The sequence below is a fragment of the Vombatus ursinus genome, unplaced genomic scaffold, assembly GCF_900497805.2.
Source record: "Vombatus ursinus unplaced genomic scaffold, bare-nosed wombat genome assembly UNPS02014772.1, whole genome shotgun sequence".
Classification (NCBI taxonomy): domain Eukaryota; kingdom Metazoa; phylum Chordata; class Mammalia; order Diprotodontia; family Vombatidae; genus Vombatus; species Vombatus ursinus.
Window position 1 is genome coordinate 5,407,878 of NW_020954550.1, and position 19,661 is coordinate 5,427,538.

The 19,661-nt window shown below is 38.0% G+C and overlaps 1 protein-coding gene across 2 annotated transcripts; it reads right to left on the reverse strand.

Annotated features, from left to right (window-relative positions):
- Window positions 1-5,838: 5,838 nt before the first annotated feature.
- Window positions 5,839-18,751, reverse strand: MTX3 (metaxin 3). 2 transcript variants are annotated; one of them, XM_027863599.1, is made up of 9 exons: window positions 18,656-18,751; window positions 17,701-17,770; window positions 17,107-17,183; window positions 14,906-14,998; window positions 14,292-14,474; window positions 14,063-14,139; window positions 13,365-13,522; window positions 12,185-12,273; window positions 5,839-9,259 (listed from the first exon to the last, which is right to left on the reverse strand). In XM_027863599.1, the coding sequence occupies exons 1-9, from the start codon at window positions 18,734-18,736 to the stop codon at window positions 9,149-9,151; spliced, it is 939 nt and encodes a 312-aa protein (XP_027719400.1). In that variant the 5' UTR covers window positions 18,737-18,751; the 3' UTR covers window positions 5,839-9,148. The 2 variants fall into 2 exon arrangements, with proteins under 2 accessions (XP_027719400.1, XP_027719401.1); XM_027863600.1 differs by lacking the exon at window positions 12,185-12,273 and having other exon boundaries at window positions 9,166-9,259.
- Between the last annotated feature and the right edge of the window lie 910 nt (window positions 18,752-19,661).

Genomic DNA, 19,661 nt, shown 5'->3' on the forward strand with positions numbered 1-19,661 from the left:
GGCCTGGTCTTTGACTGCACACCCACGCCGAACTACGCTCCTCTCCCTGCCTGGCATGATACACCTTTCCAATCAACTATCTGGGCTGTCATAGGCTGGAAATTTGTTTCACTCTGTCTTTTTATGGGTTCTGCTGCTCTAGAATTTGTTTAGGGTCACTTTTTACAGGTATTTGGAAGAGTTTGGGGAGAGCTCAAACAAGTCACTGCTTTTATTCCACCATCTCGGCTCTGCCCCCTCTCTTTTCTTTTAAATGTATAAGCCTAATGCATTTTTCTGACTTGCGGGGGTAAAATTGACATCAAAATATAAAAAAGTCCACTGATTTTCATGTAGCTATTTACAAATGAGCTGTCCAATAAATGCAGTGCTGTTGTTCAGTTGTGTCTGACTCTTGGTGACCCCATTTGGGGTTTTCTTGGCAAAGATACTAAAGTGGTTTGCCATTTCCTTCTCCAAAGTATGGTATAACATACTAAACAATATAAGCTTTCTAACTATAAACTTAGAAGGCTAGCTATAAGAACTAGCACTGTAATTTCATTGGTATAGGGAACTCCCAGGTAAGGGAATGCCCTCCACTAAGGCAAGTCACCACCCTTACAACTTGTAGTCTTAGTGCCTGGAGTAATGAGAGGAAGAGCAGCTTGTCCAGGGTCACTCAGTCAGTGTTGTGTCAGAGGTAGGAATTGAACCCTGGTCTTCAAGGCCAGTTTGTTATCTACTCTGCCATACTCTTTCTCACAAACTCAAAAAAGAAGCTTAAAATACATAAATACTTGGTTTGATATCGAGGTCATTACATATATATATATATATATATATATATATATATGCATATATGTTGACAGAATCACAGAATTTGAGAATTGGAAAGGGACCTAACAACCATTCAGTCCAACCCATACAATAAAGGAATTCTCATTATAACAGATCTGACCAGTGGTCATCCAGTGTCTGCTTGAAGACTTTCAAGGAAAGGAAATCTTCCATCTCTCAAGATATCCATTCCACTTCAGGATAACTCTAATTTTTAGCTTTTCCTGATATCAAGCCTAAATTTGCCTCCTTCTAATTGCCACCCCTTATAGTTGGTTCTATCCCACTCATATTTAACTGAACTTATTATATATTTTGAATAACCTAAATTTTCATTCTGATCAAAGGCAAACATTTTGAACAATAACCATCCGTTTTGTTTTGCATAATGCAGCAACTATGAATCGTGAATGTAACTGAGCACAGTTCCTACAACTGTTGAAATTTATTTTTAAAGTTTGACCTAGAATTAACATGGGTTGAGATATCCAAGGACAGATATGCCTACATACTTCAAGACATCAATGATATGTGAAACCCAATGTCTGGTGATGTTGTCCTGAAGCCAGCTTAACCTGTCTTCTTGAGTTGCCATATGTTCCCGAGCTGTACTCTCAGTGTCCTTGAGAGTTCAAACCAACTACAAGACAAGCACCAGTAAGTCTGCACGAGACTGATAAACTGTTTGTACCACTGAGACCCTTATAGATAAGCACACCACCATATCTTGATAGTCTAGCAGTTCCCAAGGGAAAAGAATGCTACTTTTGCCATCCTACTTACTCCTGTTCCCCCTCTCTTTCTCCACCTTTCACTTCCCCTACTGCTCCCTTCCTCTTTCCATGCCATTCCCATTTGGGAGGAGATTGCCCTCCACTCCTCCCACGAGACTTCCCTCTTTTAATATTCAAATTTCTGCCTGAAATGCAAACTACTTCATACTTGGTATAAGGAGTTCCACATGCATGTTCATTTCTCTTGTAATAAATCAACTTATTACCCATGTCTTATGGAACTGTGATTTTTGGTTAACAGAACTTTTAAAAAATTATTTTTATCTGAATTCAAACACCACCCCCCAAAAAATGGACATTTCCAAATACAGAATAGAACTGAAAAAAAATAAAAAGAATTGGACATGAAACTACAGATCACTATTATGTTTTTCTTTTTAGGTTCAACCTGTAGCTTTCAAAGCTGTCCTGCTTGTCTGTGCTTCTTTCTAGTCATCCTTCTTTTTTCTTTTCTAAATGTATTAATTTAAACTTGAAAAATAATGTTAATTTACAATGGTGGGGGAGGAGAGTAGAGAGGGAGAGAGAAGGGGTAGAGCTTTCCAGTGACAATAATACTCATGGTCATTACCAAGAACATCTCTTTCCCAAAACCTGGGAAACTAGTCCATTAGGAGGTTTCTTAGACAGCAAAGAATCAGAGGAAAGGAGCTGTGGTAGAGCCACCCTAGACAGTGGAGAACATACCACTTTAATGAATAGAATACCCTCTGTCTACCCGATCCCCCTTTCTACCTTGGATGGCACTGGATTAACAGTGACCAATTCTAACTCTCTGGATCTTTTCACATGTGACTTTTTTTTTTCATAGTGGGCTTATTACAGTTAATTAGATCATTTCTAATTTTATATGTGTTTCATCGAATCATAGGATTTGTTATTGGAAAGGATCTAAAATCATAAAATGCCATTCTCTTTATGTTAGAGATGAAACTGAAGCCAAAGGAGAGGGCTGCATAGGTCCAAAGTCACACAGGTAGTAAGCCTGGCTTTGAACCTAGGTCTTCCCCCATAAAACCAGTAATCATTCTACCTTTTAGCTTGGTAAAATACCAAAACAAACAAAAATAACCTTGATGAAGTTTCTGGAGATAGCCTGGTCTCTTGAGCACATTTGGGAGACACTACAATTTTATCAATAACTCCTTTACAAACCACTGTCTTGGGGCAAGTGGCTTCTACTCCTGGCTATGGCGATTTTTAGTTTCAATTTCTAAAGGTGAAATTTTCTGGTCTTGTCCCCAAATTCCTGTTTGGTGCCAGCAGGCCTCTTTCCCTGTAGGCTGCACTAAGTATAATAATGAACCATCCAATCATGAAGACAATTTTATTAATCTTGGATAATCTCATTTCTTCCTGACCTTGGCACCAAGCAAATCACTAGCTGGAAGATGCATCTCACTTCTCTGCAATTTTTTTTTAAAGATGCTTTAGTGACCCTGCTCAACCCTGCAGGGTGGCCACAAACCTTCCTTTGTAAAAACAAAACAAAGCAACAACCAAAAAAAAAAACCCCACAATATCTGCAAAGTGCAATAAAGTTAAATACAATAAAATAAGATATGCCTGTATAAGCAAAACTAATTTCCCCTATTTTATTTCATCAACTCAATATCCCCTGCTGCTATACTTTGTTCACCCTTCTTGGTTTACAAAAACAAAGTGGTACGCACACACCCTATAAGATCATTAAGATGGTGCAAATCTGGATTCTTCCTTCCTATTCCATGGTCCCAAGGCCTTTGTATGATATATCTTCTGACTCCTTACTTTTGCCTGCTTTTATGTAACTATCTCCTGAAATATGCAAAAGAAAGATATGTGCTTAGAAATATTCACATCCAATTAAAAATAAAAATCAATTTACAAAAGATAGCTGTCCCAATCCAGTTACATGCCTTCAGTTTGCAGAAGCCCATGATGGTGATAAAAAATAAAGTATTAAAAGGAGTAGAGATTACCGATAGTGAGAGCTTAGGAAATGACACCCATCAAAATCCCATGAGCCAAAAGCTGAATTTTATTTTTCCTTCTCTGACGGGAACTTTTCAGTATCTGATATTATGGAGTCTGATATTAAATCAGAAAACAACTATTTTACTATAATGTCGATTTCCCTTTCCAATTTTTTCCAGTCTCATAAACTTATAAAAATTAAGTATCCCTTAGTTAAATAATTTATAGCTACATTTGTAAACAAATAGAAATGTTAAAAAGTAAAATAAATTAGCAAAATTACCTGAACTCTACTTTTAAATTTGACATATCACATTTTGTAAATAAACCAAATCAAATGAGCTACAAACATATCAAGCCAAAATAAATGCCTTCAATGGCCACGTCATAATACATACATACAAGTATACATACATATATGTATGTGTTTGTATACACACATACACATGCATATGTGGGAAGATATATCTATCTGTATCCTGAGTCCATAAGCTCTCCATCAAAAGGCAGTTAGCATGTTTCATCATGAGTCATCGTGATATGCTTGGTGTTTTGAGACAGTCCTCTGGCATAAGGGAGTCCCACCTGGGAGGACTTTGGGTTTCTCTATTGACCCTTGCTTTCCACAACTGGGTTCACAGCAGCTGTCAATAGGTTAAGTCCTTGTTTGGGTATTCAGTTTATGTCTAAGGAAAGGCCTGTGGGCCAGCCAGAGACGCAGGGGAAAACAACCTTGTAATGAGTGCAGATGCTGAGAATAACATGTAAAACAAGAGTCAGTTCAATGCAAAGCTTTACTGCAAGCAGTGGGGAAAAAGAGGAAGGAAAAAGAGGAAAGGGGGAGCTGTCATACAACTCAGGCACACACACTAACATAGGGTATAACTTACATAAGTGCAGCACTGTGCTAGAGAGCAGAGACACGGGTCCATCCAATAGAAAGGGGGTGTTCCAGTACGAAGGTGCACTCCTGATGGAGGAAGTGTGCTCCATAATGCTCTTCTGAGAGTGAAGTTCTTATTCTATGATTTTGGATGGCCTCCCTGGCGCTGGCCAAATTGTTTATCAGGAATCAGGGCAAAATATTGTTGGGGGGGGTTATCAGGCAGAAAAAACAAGCTGGCAGTAGATAAAATATTATTTGGGGGGGTGTCATCAGGGAGAAATACAAGCTGGGGGTAGAAAAAATATTATTTGGGGAACACAGTTGTATCAACCTTTAAAAAATGTTATTGTCAGTATTTTTCCAAGAATATAGTCTATAAGCTACATCCTCCCTTAAGGGGAAACTGTCATGGTGATCTCAAGACCACCAGGCCTGCCTGATCTTACATCAGTTGGTCACTGCACTGAACAGAGTTCTCAAGTCTTTCAAGGTTGTCTTTACAGTATTTTTGCATCGTATAAATTATTCTCATGGTTCTGCTTACTTCACTCTCAGTTCATACATGTTTTCATAGGTTTCTCAGAAATTGTTCCTTTCATCATTTGTTACAGCCCAATAGTATTCTATCACATTTATACCACTTGTTCAGTCATGCCCAATTTATTGGTAGTCCGTAATTTTCCAGCTCTTTGCCATAGCAAAAAGCTACTATAAATAATTGGGTACAGATGAGTCTTTTCCCTATTTCTTTGACCAAAGAAGTGTTTTTTTAGTATCAAATTCTAAACAGGATGTTTTCAAGCTAGCCAAAAGCTGTAGCAGTATTATCATCCTTCACATTCCTGCCTATAAAAAATGTTTTTAAATATGTGGCGAAAATTGTATGTTTATCCATAGGTGGAAAAAATTCCAATTCTTCAAGCTTTCCCAAGAATGGGAACTTGTCCATCAAGCCCTGCATCAATAAGAAATCATAATTCATAGCATTTGGGAGCTAGTTAGGGCTTTCCTTTGCAACTGAGAAAACTGAGACACAAGGAGAAGAAGGGACTTGCCCACAGTCACAGAGAGAATAAATGGCATAGGTAGGATTGGAACTCGGGTCTCTACATTTCTGGTCTAACAAAGCAGATTTTCTCCCCTCCCCCCTTTATTAGCTGGTTAAAATGTCAGTGCCTACTTCAGAGCAGGTACATTTTTCTTTTGCTTATAAGAATTACACTGTGCTGCTTGCCTTCAAGGTATAGGAATTGTGATTATCTGATACCATGGATGGGTCTATAGAAATAATTTTTAAGGGGAAAATGCCCTATAGGAAAAAATTAACATTTAAACATATTATTCATCACACATGCCCCAAAAACTTCACAATTCAAGATTTTGCAATTTGAAAAAAAATTTTAATTTTTCCCAGGTCTTCATATCTGTAAATACAATTAATGATCTAAAGATCTAAATTCCAAATTAATACAGATAAATTAAACTACATGTTTACCTTTTATTCCCTTCTTCCGTCTACCAGTTCCTCAGAACTGAATCTTGTTTGACAACTCATTAAATGAGAACCTGTTAGTGTCTATGATAATTGTGTCTACTGGTCCAATTTGGACCAACAGAGTTAATCTGGAAGACAGTTCCATGATAAAATGACAAAGGCCTAGTTTAACTCAAACTGTAGCTCCTTGGTTCTGCCAAGCTAGATTTTCCCATCTCCTGTTATTATAATAAAAGTTTTCTATTCTGGAATTCTGGATACAGATTCTTCCTTCAAGCAGAAGCCTCTAGACAATAATCTCCTAATGCTGATATAAATGATCTACTTCTTCAGACTGTCCTTGACTACACATTGGTTCTGCCACCTCCTTTTCAGAAGTTAGAATCAAGCATAAAAACTGAACCGATGTTGATGGTATTTGCCTAGGGCAAAGTCCTTAATGCTGTTGAACCATTGCATTCAATAGATTTTGCATAACGGCTGTTTTCTTCAATATCTTGAGATGCCTCTGGTAAGTTGTCATATATTTGGCAGAAATACAATTATAAACTGAAAGGCCATAAACTTGGCTTTAGATTTAACCAACTTTCAATCTCCAAGTGACCAAATTGTATTTACACATTTACATTGAAATCTGATTTGCTGATGTGAAACTTTTTTGGGGGGTAGGGAGCAGTTTTCTAAGATAATGAAAACATTATGCTTTCTACAGCCCTATCATTAATCTGAAATATCCCATGAAGGCACTGGATCTTGGTTTTCTGGGTATTGTCTGTCTTCCTCCCTCTACTTTTTTTTTTTTAAACCAACCTATGCCATCTCATAGCCACATGAACCCAGCAAATGAATCTTATTTTCCCTAACCTACTTCCTTCAAAAGTGGCCTCCAGTTCCAAGACTAGTTTTCCCAAAACTCAAACTTGGTCTAAAACATATATTGACTTAGACTGATTACAATCCTTGATTAATCTGCAAATTTTTGGTCCCTTTCCCTCCTACGCGTGGTCCCTATAGTACTTGCTATTAGGTTGAGCTTTGAATTATCAAATTTACTTATACAGAAAAATAACCAAAAAGAAGTAACTAAAAGTTCTTTAAAGCCAAAGGATATCTATTGAAGAGAAAAAATATATATAAATACAACTGTAGTACAGTAATCCTCACTTGTCAATATTAGGTCCTACTCTTAGCTAAAGGATTTAGGAACAGCGGTTCAACATGTGTTATGGGTAAAGACATTCAAAGCTAGAAAGAACAATTAGCAAATGAATCATACTTATGTTTACTTGTTTGCTGTGAAGTATAATAATTTGTTAAAGGTCATATCTTTTGACTGAAGATATTAGCACATAAAAGTAATATCTGAGCCTGATCCCACCTATGAAATATAAAAAAGTATGTTATCAAAAGAGATGAATGAAAGCATTTCGTGAACCCTAAAGCCACCTAAATATAAGCCATTATTAATATTATCCTACATACTTGTGGAAATTTAAACATTTTCATTTACTCAGAGACATTTAATATCTTTAAGCAAAGCTGGACATCTTGCTAAAATAGTTCATTCTAAAAAAAGCATAAGCAAAAGTGTGATTCATAATTCTGCTCATTGTTTGTCACACATATGCTCCCCAAGCATTAAATTCCTAAGCTCATGATTTTCAAAACATTCATGTAGATTTGACTGCTGTTATATCTAAACCTATACTTATAAATGAAGCAGAAACAAATATTTAAATAATAACATGAAAACTAGCTAACATACTTTTCCTAAAGTAACTGAAGAAACAAAGGAAATTTTAAAGATGACAATACAATATTTACAAGAACTTATGGATTCTTACATAAATATTGACTTAAAGATAGAACAAATTAAATAGTTTAGGAAGGATGGATTCAAGAAACTGCTGAGCTCAAATCAACATGAAATGAACAAAGTAGTCTCTTAGATATGAAACCTGTTTCTGGCCATATGGGTCTCTGAATTAGAACTTGACAAGATGAACTGAGCACCGTTAGTAATCTTTAAGACACTGATCGAAAAACATGTTGCTATATTTTTAAAACCCCAGATGTAGTTCTAAGACAAAAGAAGCTCATTAGCCTTGAGAATAAGCAAGCTTCTAATTGGAAATAAAATGGCCCTTACGGCTGAATCCCTTAAGCACTTCAGTAACCAATAATGATAAAATAGATTCTTAAAAATTTAAAGCTGCTTTCTAAGCTATACCTTTGGGTTTTTCAACTGCTGTCTAAGAGACAGCTGAGTTGGTTGTTGTAAAGGTTTTGAGTACATTATACACTTCTTGTGTATAATGGTTTAGATAGAGCAAAGCCTGGGGTAGCTACAGAACTTGACATGCAGTACCCTTGTTACCCTAGCCCTAGGTAGCTCCTGAGCTGGGCAAAGTTAGATATGATATGGCATCTCCATACCAACAGACTCAATTCTCTTGGAATCTAAATTAGACGCCCACTGAGTCTAGAGATAAGCCAAAAGTATAGATGCATTACACTAATCAGGGCCCTTGCTAACCTCCAATGTGCACACACATCAGCATGTGATAAAATTATCCTGAAGGGCACTGGATCGGCCAATACAATGTGAAACCATCATTTATATTTGATGTGTACAGTAACCACACCAAAAAGATTGGGTTAATTAACTTAATTAAAAACAGATTTTTTTTTAACTGCTATTTAAAGACAGCATTTTCCATTAATAATGAAAGTTTTTGCACTTTTCCTAATACCAAGAGAAACCATAGGTTTCTTAACAGAGGAAAAAGCCTTAGCCAAACAGTTATATAGTATTACATACATTGTTTGAAGGAGATTAAATTAATACACTTGAATAAATTAAGAGTGCACATTCAGAACAATGAAATTATAGTTTTTGATCAACAATGTATGAACCAAAGGCAAAATTTTGCCAAGGTTAAGATGGTTTCATACAGTACAATATATTTTCTTTTTAAAAATTCACCCTAACTGCATTTAAGAGCATGATCAGGCTGGACTACAAGCTTCTTAATAGAGCAACAAGCAGCATGGAGAGGGTCTACTTTCAGTCTTATTGTCTTACTTGTACCTATTATAATAGCTTTCCTTTTGCCTGACCACACTTGTTTATAAGATTACTGTGGCATTCAAATGATTTGAAGGCAGCTGAAGCACATGCACAGAAAATGATGGCTGTCAGGGTGAAAGGGGCTGAAATGAATTGCTTTCTTCATCTGCTTTAGTTAATTTGAGAGTTGGCAGTTTCCGAGGAGGAAGTTGAGGGCTTTGTCGAAGATTGTCATCCATCTGCAGAGAGTACAAAAGATACATCTGATCATCCGACTCATGTCTGTAGCATCATTAGTGCAGACTGTGGTCTCCACACCCAAACTTTCTGGTTTGCATTGTTTCATGGCCCATATGTTCACATGGCTTCTAACAGAGCCTTTAATTTGCAGTTAAAATGGCAAAATAGATGAAAAAGGCCAAACGGCTCATCTCCGATATGTTAACTGAACTGAGGGACAATCACATAACGAGTAATGCCTTTGATTCTATTCTACAGAACTTTAATCAGAACCAAGCCAAGTATTTTTTATCAAACTGGATTAGCAGGTAGCAATGAAACCTGACCCACAGAAGCCTGCTAGAGAGAGGAGGAGGTAAACAACATCAGGGAAGAGTCACTTCAGCCCCAGCTCATCCTGACTATGAAGATGTTTCTCAGAGACTGGATGGGTCCTAAAGATGCTCTACAGAGACAGATTTATAATATAAAGGAAGGCCCTGGACTCCCAGGCTAAAATGGTTTACTCTACAGAGGAGGAGAAAAGTTCATTGTTTCCACAGCAATTAGCATCAACTCAATTTAACAAACATATAGTAAGCCCGTTCTATATGCAGAGCACTGAGATAAGTACTAAAGGAGATAGGCAATTTAGAAAAACAAGACCCCTGACTTGATGAAACATGGTTTAGCGAATTCTCAGATCCATAACAGTCTAATGAATTCCTGGATCCCCAAACTAAGATAGAAATGATTAGGAATGGTATCCAACTTCCTAATTTACTAGGGATCTTATTTCCCTGTCATGGGGACTTGTGATACCATTTAGCCTTTGGCATTTGGCTCACAGTTTCAAAGTAGCTCCTAAAGCAGGTGTCATCCAGACAGGAGAATTAATGTAAACAGCATCTTTTTACCCTCTTACCAAGCTGATTTCCCAACAGAGTTCAAGGTGCTTTTTATCTATTATCTGTCTCAAGGTGCTTTATAGATATCCACTAACTCCACATCCCAGCCACAAATTAAAAAGGAGAAAGCCACCCTCACCTCAGTTTTACAGAAACAAAGGTATGACATACATTCGTGTACAGTGACCCTTGTTATAAAGACCTTTTAATAAAATAGGTTAAGTATCTAATTTTTGAAATTAAAGGGAGTTTTACTGGTAAGCTATTTTGATCATTTATGCAGAATTTTGTAAATTTTCCTTACAAGAACTGTTTCATAAATCTCCTTTTACTTTTTTTCTGCCAGTAATCTGAGTAACGGTACTACAAAAGATGCTTGGTAAATGTTCTAAGTCTGTTCTAAGAAGGGAAGAAAGGCATGCTAGAAGGTAAGGGTCAAGTCAGATGTTGGATCATGGGGGAGTCAGAGTGAGCCCCATCAGAATGCCTGAGTGTAGAAACCCCCAAAGTGCTGGTTAGTAAGACTACTGGGTTATGTGATGGGATCACTTCAGGACTTCCCTGTTTTCTTCCATAACACCAACTTACCATAGTTCTATCTCCTAAGTGCCACATGTGGCAGTGTTAGGGACAACTCTAATATAACAGTTGAGTATCTAAAGGGATCATGAAATATCTTTAATATCTTAATGTCTTAAGTCACAGAGGGTGCTGGATCAATGTCAGTAAATCACCTGATTTTTGTATTTTATCTCTTTTCTAATAAATTGTCAAACATTTAAAATATTATTTCCCCATGATTTCTGGATATGATGGGTAAGGCAACAGACCAAATTTTACACATGACTCTACTTTCCACGTGACTTCAGAAACAGGTCTTTATATTCTTATTACTTAGTTTCTTCCATCTAAAAATGGGGACAACTCTTAAAATTTATCATACAATGCTAAGAGCTAACTGAACTGCAAAAGTTATGAAGAGAGGCCTAAGATGCAAAGCATTATACATGAATTAAGAATTATGTATTACTTTAAGAAAAAAAAAAGATCTTCTAACACAAGAGTTCTTAACCTGAGGTCCAAGATTTTATTTTTAATGTTGATAACTAGCTTTCAATACAATTGGTTTCCTTTGTAATCCTATGAATTTTATTTTGTGCATTTAAAAACCTCATTGTAAGAAGCATCCATCTATTCCACCAGACAGCCAGAGGGGTCCACGGGACAACAAAGGTGAAGAGCCTTTACTCTCAAAAAGGCATCAATACTGAAAGTGTCATTTTCAAATTTTGTTCTGTGAAATCCTTCTACCTCAACATACCCTGATGATGACCAGCATCTTCACCCTCTCAAATGTACAAGCCTTCTCCAACAGTGCAAAATATCTGTGCTTTTGGAAAATTGGAGAATACTTGTGATATCTTTCCTTGGTTTAGTCTGGGAAAAGTTAGGATAAGGGGAACAAAACGGCTTTGTGTACAGGGAGGAGGAATATTATTTGATGAAGATATCTTAAAGAGAAGAAATAAGCAGGAAGTGCTTTTCTGTACAATATGTGTCAATCTTCAATAAAAGGGAGAGACAGATAATGCATGAGGAGTTTAGTTTACTTTTGTTTGTTAATCTTCTAGGCTCTTCAGTTTGGGAAGCACTAATAGCAAAGGAAAAGTATACTATTATGTGCCTTGCAAAAACACCCAGCATCGCCAATACGAAAAGAGTTGACCATGAAATGAGATCACGACCCAAACCTAGCAACTATTGTATTTGCTTCACTGGATTATTCAACAGAATTACCAATGATTCAGTCATCTTTCCTCGGAGTAATTAGTTTATTACCTACTTCAAGACACTAAATTGTATTTAGCTGTGAATAAATGATTATTTAAACTCCCTTTTCAAAAATACTACCCAAAGGCTCCATAATGGTAAATGTAATTTACTAAATATTATGCTAATGCACACCTAAATTGCAACATTAGCTGCAAAAGTGGAAATAAGAAAATTATTAGACAGCAGAGATAATGCAAACATGACCTTTTCAATCAAGTTGGATTCCTTATTTACAAGCTGTGTGAGTTTCTGCAGATTTGCATCTATTGTATCTTGTCCCGCTGGAGAGAAGCCTAAAAAGCCAAGATAGAAATCAGAGAATGACAAGGGATTTTGAAAAGCCATTTGCAAAGCCCATTTAGATCACTTGCTGTAAAAGCGCCAGAACAAAGAGAAAAAGCATTTTGTGGCTAAATGCAAAGTTAATGCATGCTCCAAACAGAAAACTCCAAATGTGGCATCACAGGATTATAGATGAACTTCGTGGCAATTTAGGCCATTTCAGCTGAAGGTTCATACTGCAGTCATAGTCATTAGTGAAAGACAGGCAGGAGTGAACATTTTCCCCTGAAATTAAAACTGTCAGATGCTTCCCCACTCGTTCTGATTGGGTCATTTACCAAAGTGTTTGTGTGGTCTTCCCTCATTAGCAGTAGTAGCATTACTTGCTACTTCAATTATTCCAAAATCACTCTTTTCCCCACCAATAACATACATTCACTCTGCTGGATATCTTACATCTTTTATAAGGATAAGTAAGGTGTCAGACATATTTTCTACTCACGTTCATCAAATATACCAGGCCTTTACAAGCACAAGCCACCAAATTTCCCTAAGTAATCACTGTTTTCAATTTGCCACAATCATTTGAGGAGTAAGGTAATAACCGATGAAGTATCCTTCACCTAAATCTATCCATTGCTGACTGGAGGCAGCAAGTAAATGCTGTGAGTGACAGGTAAGCATTAATTGTCTACATCCTTTAAGGAAAAAAGCTGCCCTCCTCTCATCAGAACATACTCTGTATATATTGGTTTTCTAGTTGTCTAGCATAAGAAAGGAGAATCTATTCATAAGGTTTGATATTTTAAAAACAAGAAATTTACAGAATCCGAGAATAGTTTAAAAAACCAAGATCTCTATTTCTTCAATTATATTTGGATCAACAACATACAAGAATAAAATGTGGGGTTTAAAAAATGTTTTTTTACAATACATCTAAAAAATGATGAGCATTTACACAAGTCTTTAAAAAAAAACCACAAATATCCATTAAAATGAAGCAATCACAGTAGTTTTCCAAAAGTTTCTATTAGACCTCCATAGGAAAAAAAAATTCCCTTGGTTTATACACAAAGATAGACCAAGCCAAAAGATCACTTACCTGCAAAGCTAAGCCTAAAGTAACAACTCAGGATGTCATCACAGAATCGACACAGATTGGAGAGTTGTTTCAGGTGCTCTTGTAACTGGACCTTAGGGAAGCATACTTTGTAAAGAGGTGCAAGAAAACCAAATACATAGGCATCCAGGGTAGTAGGCCTATAGGAAATTAAGAAACTACCTTTAAACTACACAAAATAGGAAAATATTCATTTGGAATGCTGTTAAAAATTAAATTATACCCAAAGGTCTCTTAATTCTAAATGGTATCAGGTAGTGCTGTGGAACAAGTACTTTAATTTCCATTTCATTATAGAAGGTCAAACAAGCTTTTACTCATTAAGTATCCACCAATCCTTTAATCAATTACCTAACTTACTGTTATTTAAGAAATCAGAGAGCCCATATATTATGCAAATATACATCTGTGGTCACAAGGGTCAGCCCAAGACTAGAGATGGTATGGTAATGAAGCAGTTCTATAAACACCAGCTTCTAAGAGACAGTAGATAAATCTTTGACTCTGACACATAGAATGAGAAAAAAAATTTATACTGAAAAACCTTTAATCTAATACAGAAACAGTGAAGAACTATTACATTTTTACAAAAAAACTTTGTTTTGTTCAGTGAACAATCTCCAATTTTACACTTGTACATGCATTATTAAACTGGTATTTTAAAAAGACATATTACTCACATATTTCCAAAGAAAAACTGAGATGTTCCCAATCTGTTTGATAGAAGATTTAGGCACTCCTTGGCATCTCTATATATCTAATAGGGAGAAATATCATCTCAAGAATGGGAAAGGCATCCTAAATTCTATCAATGCTTTAGCAAGGCATCCTTAGGTAACAAGTTGGTCTTTGCTAATCTCCTCATCTCCTCTCCTGATATAATATGTGCCTTAACTCATTCAACTGTACCTGGGCTTCTACTTCTTTGAGGTGGAAGAAAGGAGGCTCTCCCTTGGTAATGAGGATCCTGTTCAATGCTCTTTTAGACATTCTTCCAGGCAGAATCAAGCTTAGTGGAAACGGGATCCGTGAAGCAAACCATGGCTTTGTCACAGTAAAGTAATTGTCATTCTCAACCCAGAATGTATGGAGCTACACAAAAGAAAAGCAAATTAAAAAGAACGCTTATTTAAAAAGAGAATGTTACAGTTTTTCATAAACCTCTGAGCCGAATCCTAATTAGAATGGCTCTCAAACAGAATATTAGACGAATTATAAGATTTATTAGTTCTTATAGTTCATTTAATTCCATGCCAGGGAGTAGTATTATCCAGCCTTCCAGCAGTATAATTTGTTACCTACAAAATGAACATCGTGTGTCACTATGTTTTAATAATATTTAAATAATGCATCTAAGTTCCTAAAAGATAATGACAGCCAGCTCTATGTTCAGAATGCACTTCGGGCCTATCACATTGTGGACTCTACATAAATATTTTTTTAAGCCAAGTGTAAGACGTGGTTTATAAGACAATAACTATGTTTCAATAACTATGTTTATAATATTGGCTGATTCCTCTTACCACAGCAGGAAGAAGCTTCTCTTCAAGGAGAGCAATGTAAGCCAGTGTATCTGCACCTTGTTTTGCAGAGAGCTGATAATCAGCATTATATTTCTATTAAAAAACAAAACAACCCAAAGACAGTCAAAGCCTTTCTCAAAAGCAATAAATCAAAGCATATTAGGAATCCTATTCTCCCTCACAATGATTTATAAGACAAACATTTATTAAAAGAGCACAGGAGAGAAATAAAAATTCTATGTGATTAATCTACAGTAGCAATTCCCATGGATTTTTCACAGCAATCAACCAGATAAAGTATTTAATACTACATCTAATTAGCATACAACTAACCAATCTATAAAAATCTATCCTGTGATAAAAAAAAAAAAGCAAAATAAAATAAAATAAAGCAAAATCAGAAAGCTATCTCCACTTAATTCAAGTTACTTCTCTGGGTTTGGTCTATTTTACTTTATGCCTAGTAACAAAACTATACTTCAGTTATTTTATAGCAGTTACTATATATTAACTTCAGAGCAAAGTAAGTACTTCTGAAAATGCTAAAAAAAAAAAAGTGTTCACATTTCCCTCTATAAATATGATTCTTTCTTACATGAAGGGATCATAACAAGGAGGCACATAGCCATTCCTTGACCTTTCTGCTGAAGCTGCCAGACACTGGTAATCAGCATGCAATACTTGTGGTACAGAAATATCTATTAGGAAATGACTCCCAATCTGTCTTACTAATTTTAATTTTACATATGACTATCCCTATCATAATATAAGACTTATTTCACTAATATCCACCAAAACAAAGTGTCTACATCTCAAAAGCATTTTAATTTTTGGTAAAAATTTTAGAGGGAGGACGAAGTATGCTTCAAACACTGGGAACTTAGCTACTTAAGGAAATAAAATAAATATGTGGTTCGGAAAATGTAGGGCAAGTTTGAGGACTGCCAAGTACTACAATTTGATTGTATGTTTACTATAGTACCATAAACATGGTAGGCACTCAAGTACTTTGATGATTAATGGATTGTTGTAGAATAGACAGACTTGTACTGTGAGTTCATTGATATATGGAGACCCCTTTTTTTAAATTATAGTCTTAGTGAGTTGCTTAAAGAGCAATGAGAGGTTAAATGATTTGCCCTGGGTCACACGGCCAGTACATGTCAGAAGCAGGAATTGAATCCATGTCTTCCTGGACTCAAAAAGCCAGCTCTTTAACCACACTGCTCCTCCCATTTAAGGAAAAACATTAAGTCTATTCCTATAACTATGTACCTAAGTGTAATTATCAGTCAATCATACCTTAATTTTACAGTTAAAAGACAAAATGGGGAGACATGAAAGCTGCCTTAATACTTAGAAAGGAAAAATAAGACTTGGACAATTCTTCATTGTCTATGGGAGAACCGGGACATTAAGTAGAAAGTGGAAGTTCCAAAGAGGTACATTTCAGCTCAATATTCAAAGACATTTTTTGATAACTAAAAGTTTTTTTAAATGCAATGGTTTGCTTTAGAAGGTAGTAAGTACTCCAGCCCTAGGGTAGTTCAAGAAAAGAACAACCACTTACCGAGGGTATTCCTGCATCAGACTCGGGGTGTTGACCTAAATGACCTCTTCCAACTTGGAGCTCAAAGGATCATAGATTTAGAGCTAGAAGAAATCTTAGAGGTCATCTATTCTATGGCCCTTATTTTATAGATGAGAGAACTGAAGTACAGAAGTTAAATGATTTGCTCAAGGTCACACCCAGTAAGTGTCTGAGATGGGCTATGAACCCAGGTATTCCTCACTCCAAGTCTAGAATCAGTGAATGTGAGAACTTTTCTTTAACATAAGTTTCAGAAATTTAATAAAATGCTAGGCAAATTCAGTGTATAAAATTATAAACTGGATATATTACATATATATGAAACATATTCCATATATTACATTATATATAAAACATTTATATATTGTGTGTGTGTGTGTGTGTGTGTTTCAAAGTCAAACAATGATGGAGCATAGTTCCTAAAAGCTGATAATTTGCTATTTAGAAATATACTAGGTGATTACTAATAAAGGACAGATGTACTCAACGAAAATAATTTTTCTTTAAAAAAAATTTTAATCATAAAAAGCATCAGGGGAAGAAAAGTCAAAAAAATCAAACTGAGAAAATGAGCAGGTTAACCGTCTTTTTTAATAAAATGACCACCCACCTGTTTTCTCAAAAAATTAAGTATTTTTGCCGGTTGAGATACAGTATTGTCTTCTGATGTCAAAATAGGTACATCTCCTATAAATCAGAACTATAAGTAATTGAAGAACAGTTTACATACAACAAAACATTTCACTTAACTTGACCAGTGCTTTAAATTTATATCAATTCCACATTTGTGGGGACAAACTATGAGTGAGCACACATATTTTTAAAATTGAAAGGGGAAATTTTGGGACCCTGACTTGGCTTACACCAAGAATTGAAATAACCCAAACACAACTTCCAATGAATTAAAAGCAACATACATAAGTCTTTTTTTAAGGATTCTCCCTCGGTCAAGTTCATTAATGACACCTCACCACTTTAACCTAAAATATTTGAGGGATCAAGTTGGAAGAAAAGGTTTAAAATGTTCCATTATTACCCCCAAACACAACTTCAACTGAGCTAAAAGCAACATGCATAACTTTTTTTTTTTTAAATAAAGACTCTCTTCCCTTTGTCAAGTTTATTAATGACAACCTCACCACTCTAACCTGAAATACTTGGAAGATCGAGGCGGAAGAAAAGGTTTAAAATGTTCCACTATTACCTCTCGAACCTCTCCAGGTGTTATCTATAACACTGACTTTCAGGGGCGCACCAGAAAACTTGGCATAAGCCTGAAAATAGAGCGTGCGGTAAAACATTTCAGTCCAGGTACGGACACATCAACTCAAAACACTGACTGGTTTCAAAACCATCATCTCTGAGCAGCGGGACACACCTGGCCAGATGTGAGCCGGAGCCGCTGCACTACCCCAGGCGGCTGGGGAAGGGGCAGGGGCAGGGGCAGGGCGAGGGGCGGGGAGGACACATGGGGGTGGGGCGCAGGGGGGGGCCAGGAGAGGAGGGGGCGGGGCAGGGCGGGAGGGGGGAGGACAAATGGGGGGTGGGGCGGGGGGATGGGGAGCAGGAGAGGTGGGGGGCGGGGCAGGGCGGGGTACGGGGGCAGATTTATTCCTTCCAGCCGCTTACCCCAGACGACCCCATGCTCGCAGGACCTTGGGGTGCGGGGTTGACCCTTGTGGCACAACTGTGACAGCACGGCTGGGGGCGGTGCAAGCCCATGACCACTCCCCCAAGTTCTGACAGTTAGTCGAAGGGCCCTTAGGGTCATCGAGTCCACCTCCCCTAGTCTTACATCTAAGTGGGGGAGGGGGCTGGCGTGTCCCCCCTTCCCCCCACCGGCCAGTCCCTCCCCCTTTACCAAGGGGATGAGGAACCTGAAGTCCAGAGACAGGCAGGGACTGGACCAAGGTCACAGACGCAGGAAGACGCGGAGCCGGGATTCGAGCCCAGGCTCCTGGAGGACCCCAACCCAGGCTGGCGCTCCCGCCTCCCGCCGGTCACTCCGCCCCTCCCCTCCTGGCCCCCCGCAGCGGAGGAGGTGGCTGGCTCCCGGGGGAGGAGGGTGGAGGGAGCGACAGGTGGAGCTCAAGCTGCGCGTCAGCAGCTCCGCGCCCGCAACCCTCCACCCCGCCCTCCCCGAGGGACGTGCCCCTTACCAGAACCACTAGGGACTCGCTGTGGACCGACGGAAGCCCCCAACCGCCGCCCCAGCACCTGAGCTCTAAGGGGGCCGCCATCTTGCCACCGCTGCGACCTCTGGCGCCCCGGAAGCGCCCGCCCCCTCTCCGCTCCGTTTCCGGCACGTGGGAGCTGGAGAGGACCGCGTGCGGTGCGAGTGTCTGGGTAGGAATCCCGGGCCTAGGGAGGGGGCAGAGGAACGCTTCGGGGCTTCCCCAAGGGAGGCACCCCAACCCCAGTCACATAGTCACTGAATGGCAAAGCTGGAAAAGACCAGCCCCAGGTGATTAGCCAGGACGTCATTTTAGAGTTCGGCACCACGAACAAGATTATTTATATATACAAGATTATATAACTTTTTTGTGTGTATTTGTTTGCTTGTGCCCCTGTTAGATTGTAAGCTCCCTGAGGGCAGGGGCTGGCTTTTGCCTCTTTGTATCCCTACTACTTAGCACAGTACCTGGCACATAGTAGTCAGTTAATTTTATTACTTTTTAATTTTTTATTAATTGACCAAAAAGGAAAACCTGATTACACCAAAAAAAAAAAAATACAAAAAACCGAAACAAAACATGCATGTCTTCTTACATTTTCAGTCCAGTTACCCAGGCCCTTCCATGAACAAGACACTAGTCTGTCAGCTCTAGGTGTCTTCTCTGTCTGGCCCCCAAACCTGGAACAAACTCTCTCCCTTCTCATCAACTCTGCCTACGGACCTCCCTCGTCAGTCCCAGATAAAATCTGCCTTCTACAGGAAACCTTCCCTAACCCTGCTAAATTCCAGTTCCTTCCTTCTGTTAAGTAGCTCATATTTAACCTGTATACAACTTGTGCATTTTTGTTTGAACGTCTTCTTCCATATTAGATTGTAAGTTCCTTGAGGGCAGAGCCCGTTTTGCTTCTTTTTTGTATCCTCAGCTGTTACCACAGTGCCTAGCACATATAGCAACTGCTTCTTGTTGTTCAGGTGTGTACAACACTTCT

Excerpts from the sequence above, each read along its gene's own strand:
- MTX3 (XM_027863599.1), bottom strand. The coding sequence starts at position 18,736 with ATGGCGGCCCCCTTAGAGCTCAGGTGCTGGGGCGGCGGTTGGGGGCTT. Across the intron at positions 14,475-14,905 it reads AGAAGCTTCTTCCTGCTGTG|CTCCATACATTCTGGGTTGA; the intron begins GTAAGAGGAATC and ends TCTTTTGTGTAG. Across the intron at positions 9,260-12,184 it reads AATCCAACTTGATTGAAAAG|ATGGATGACAATCTTCGACA; the intron begins GTCATGTTTGCA and ends TACTCTCTGCAG.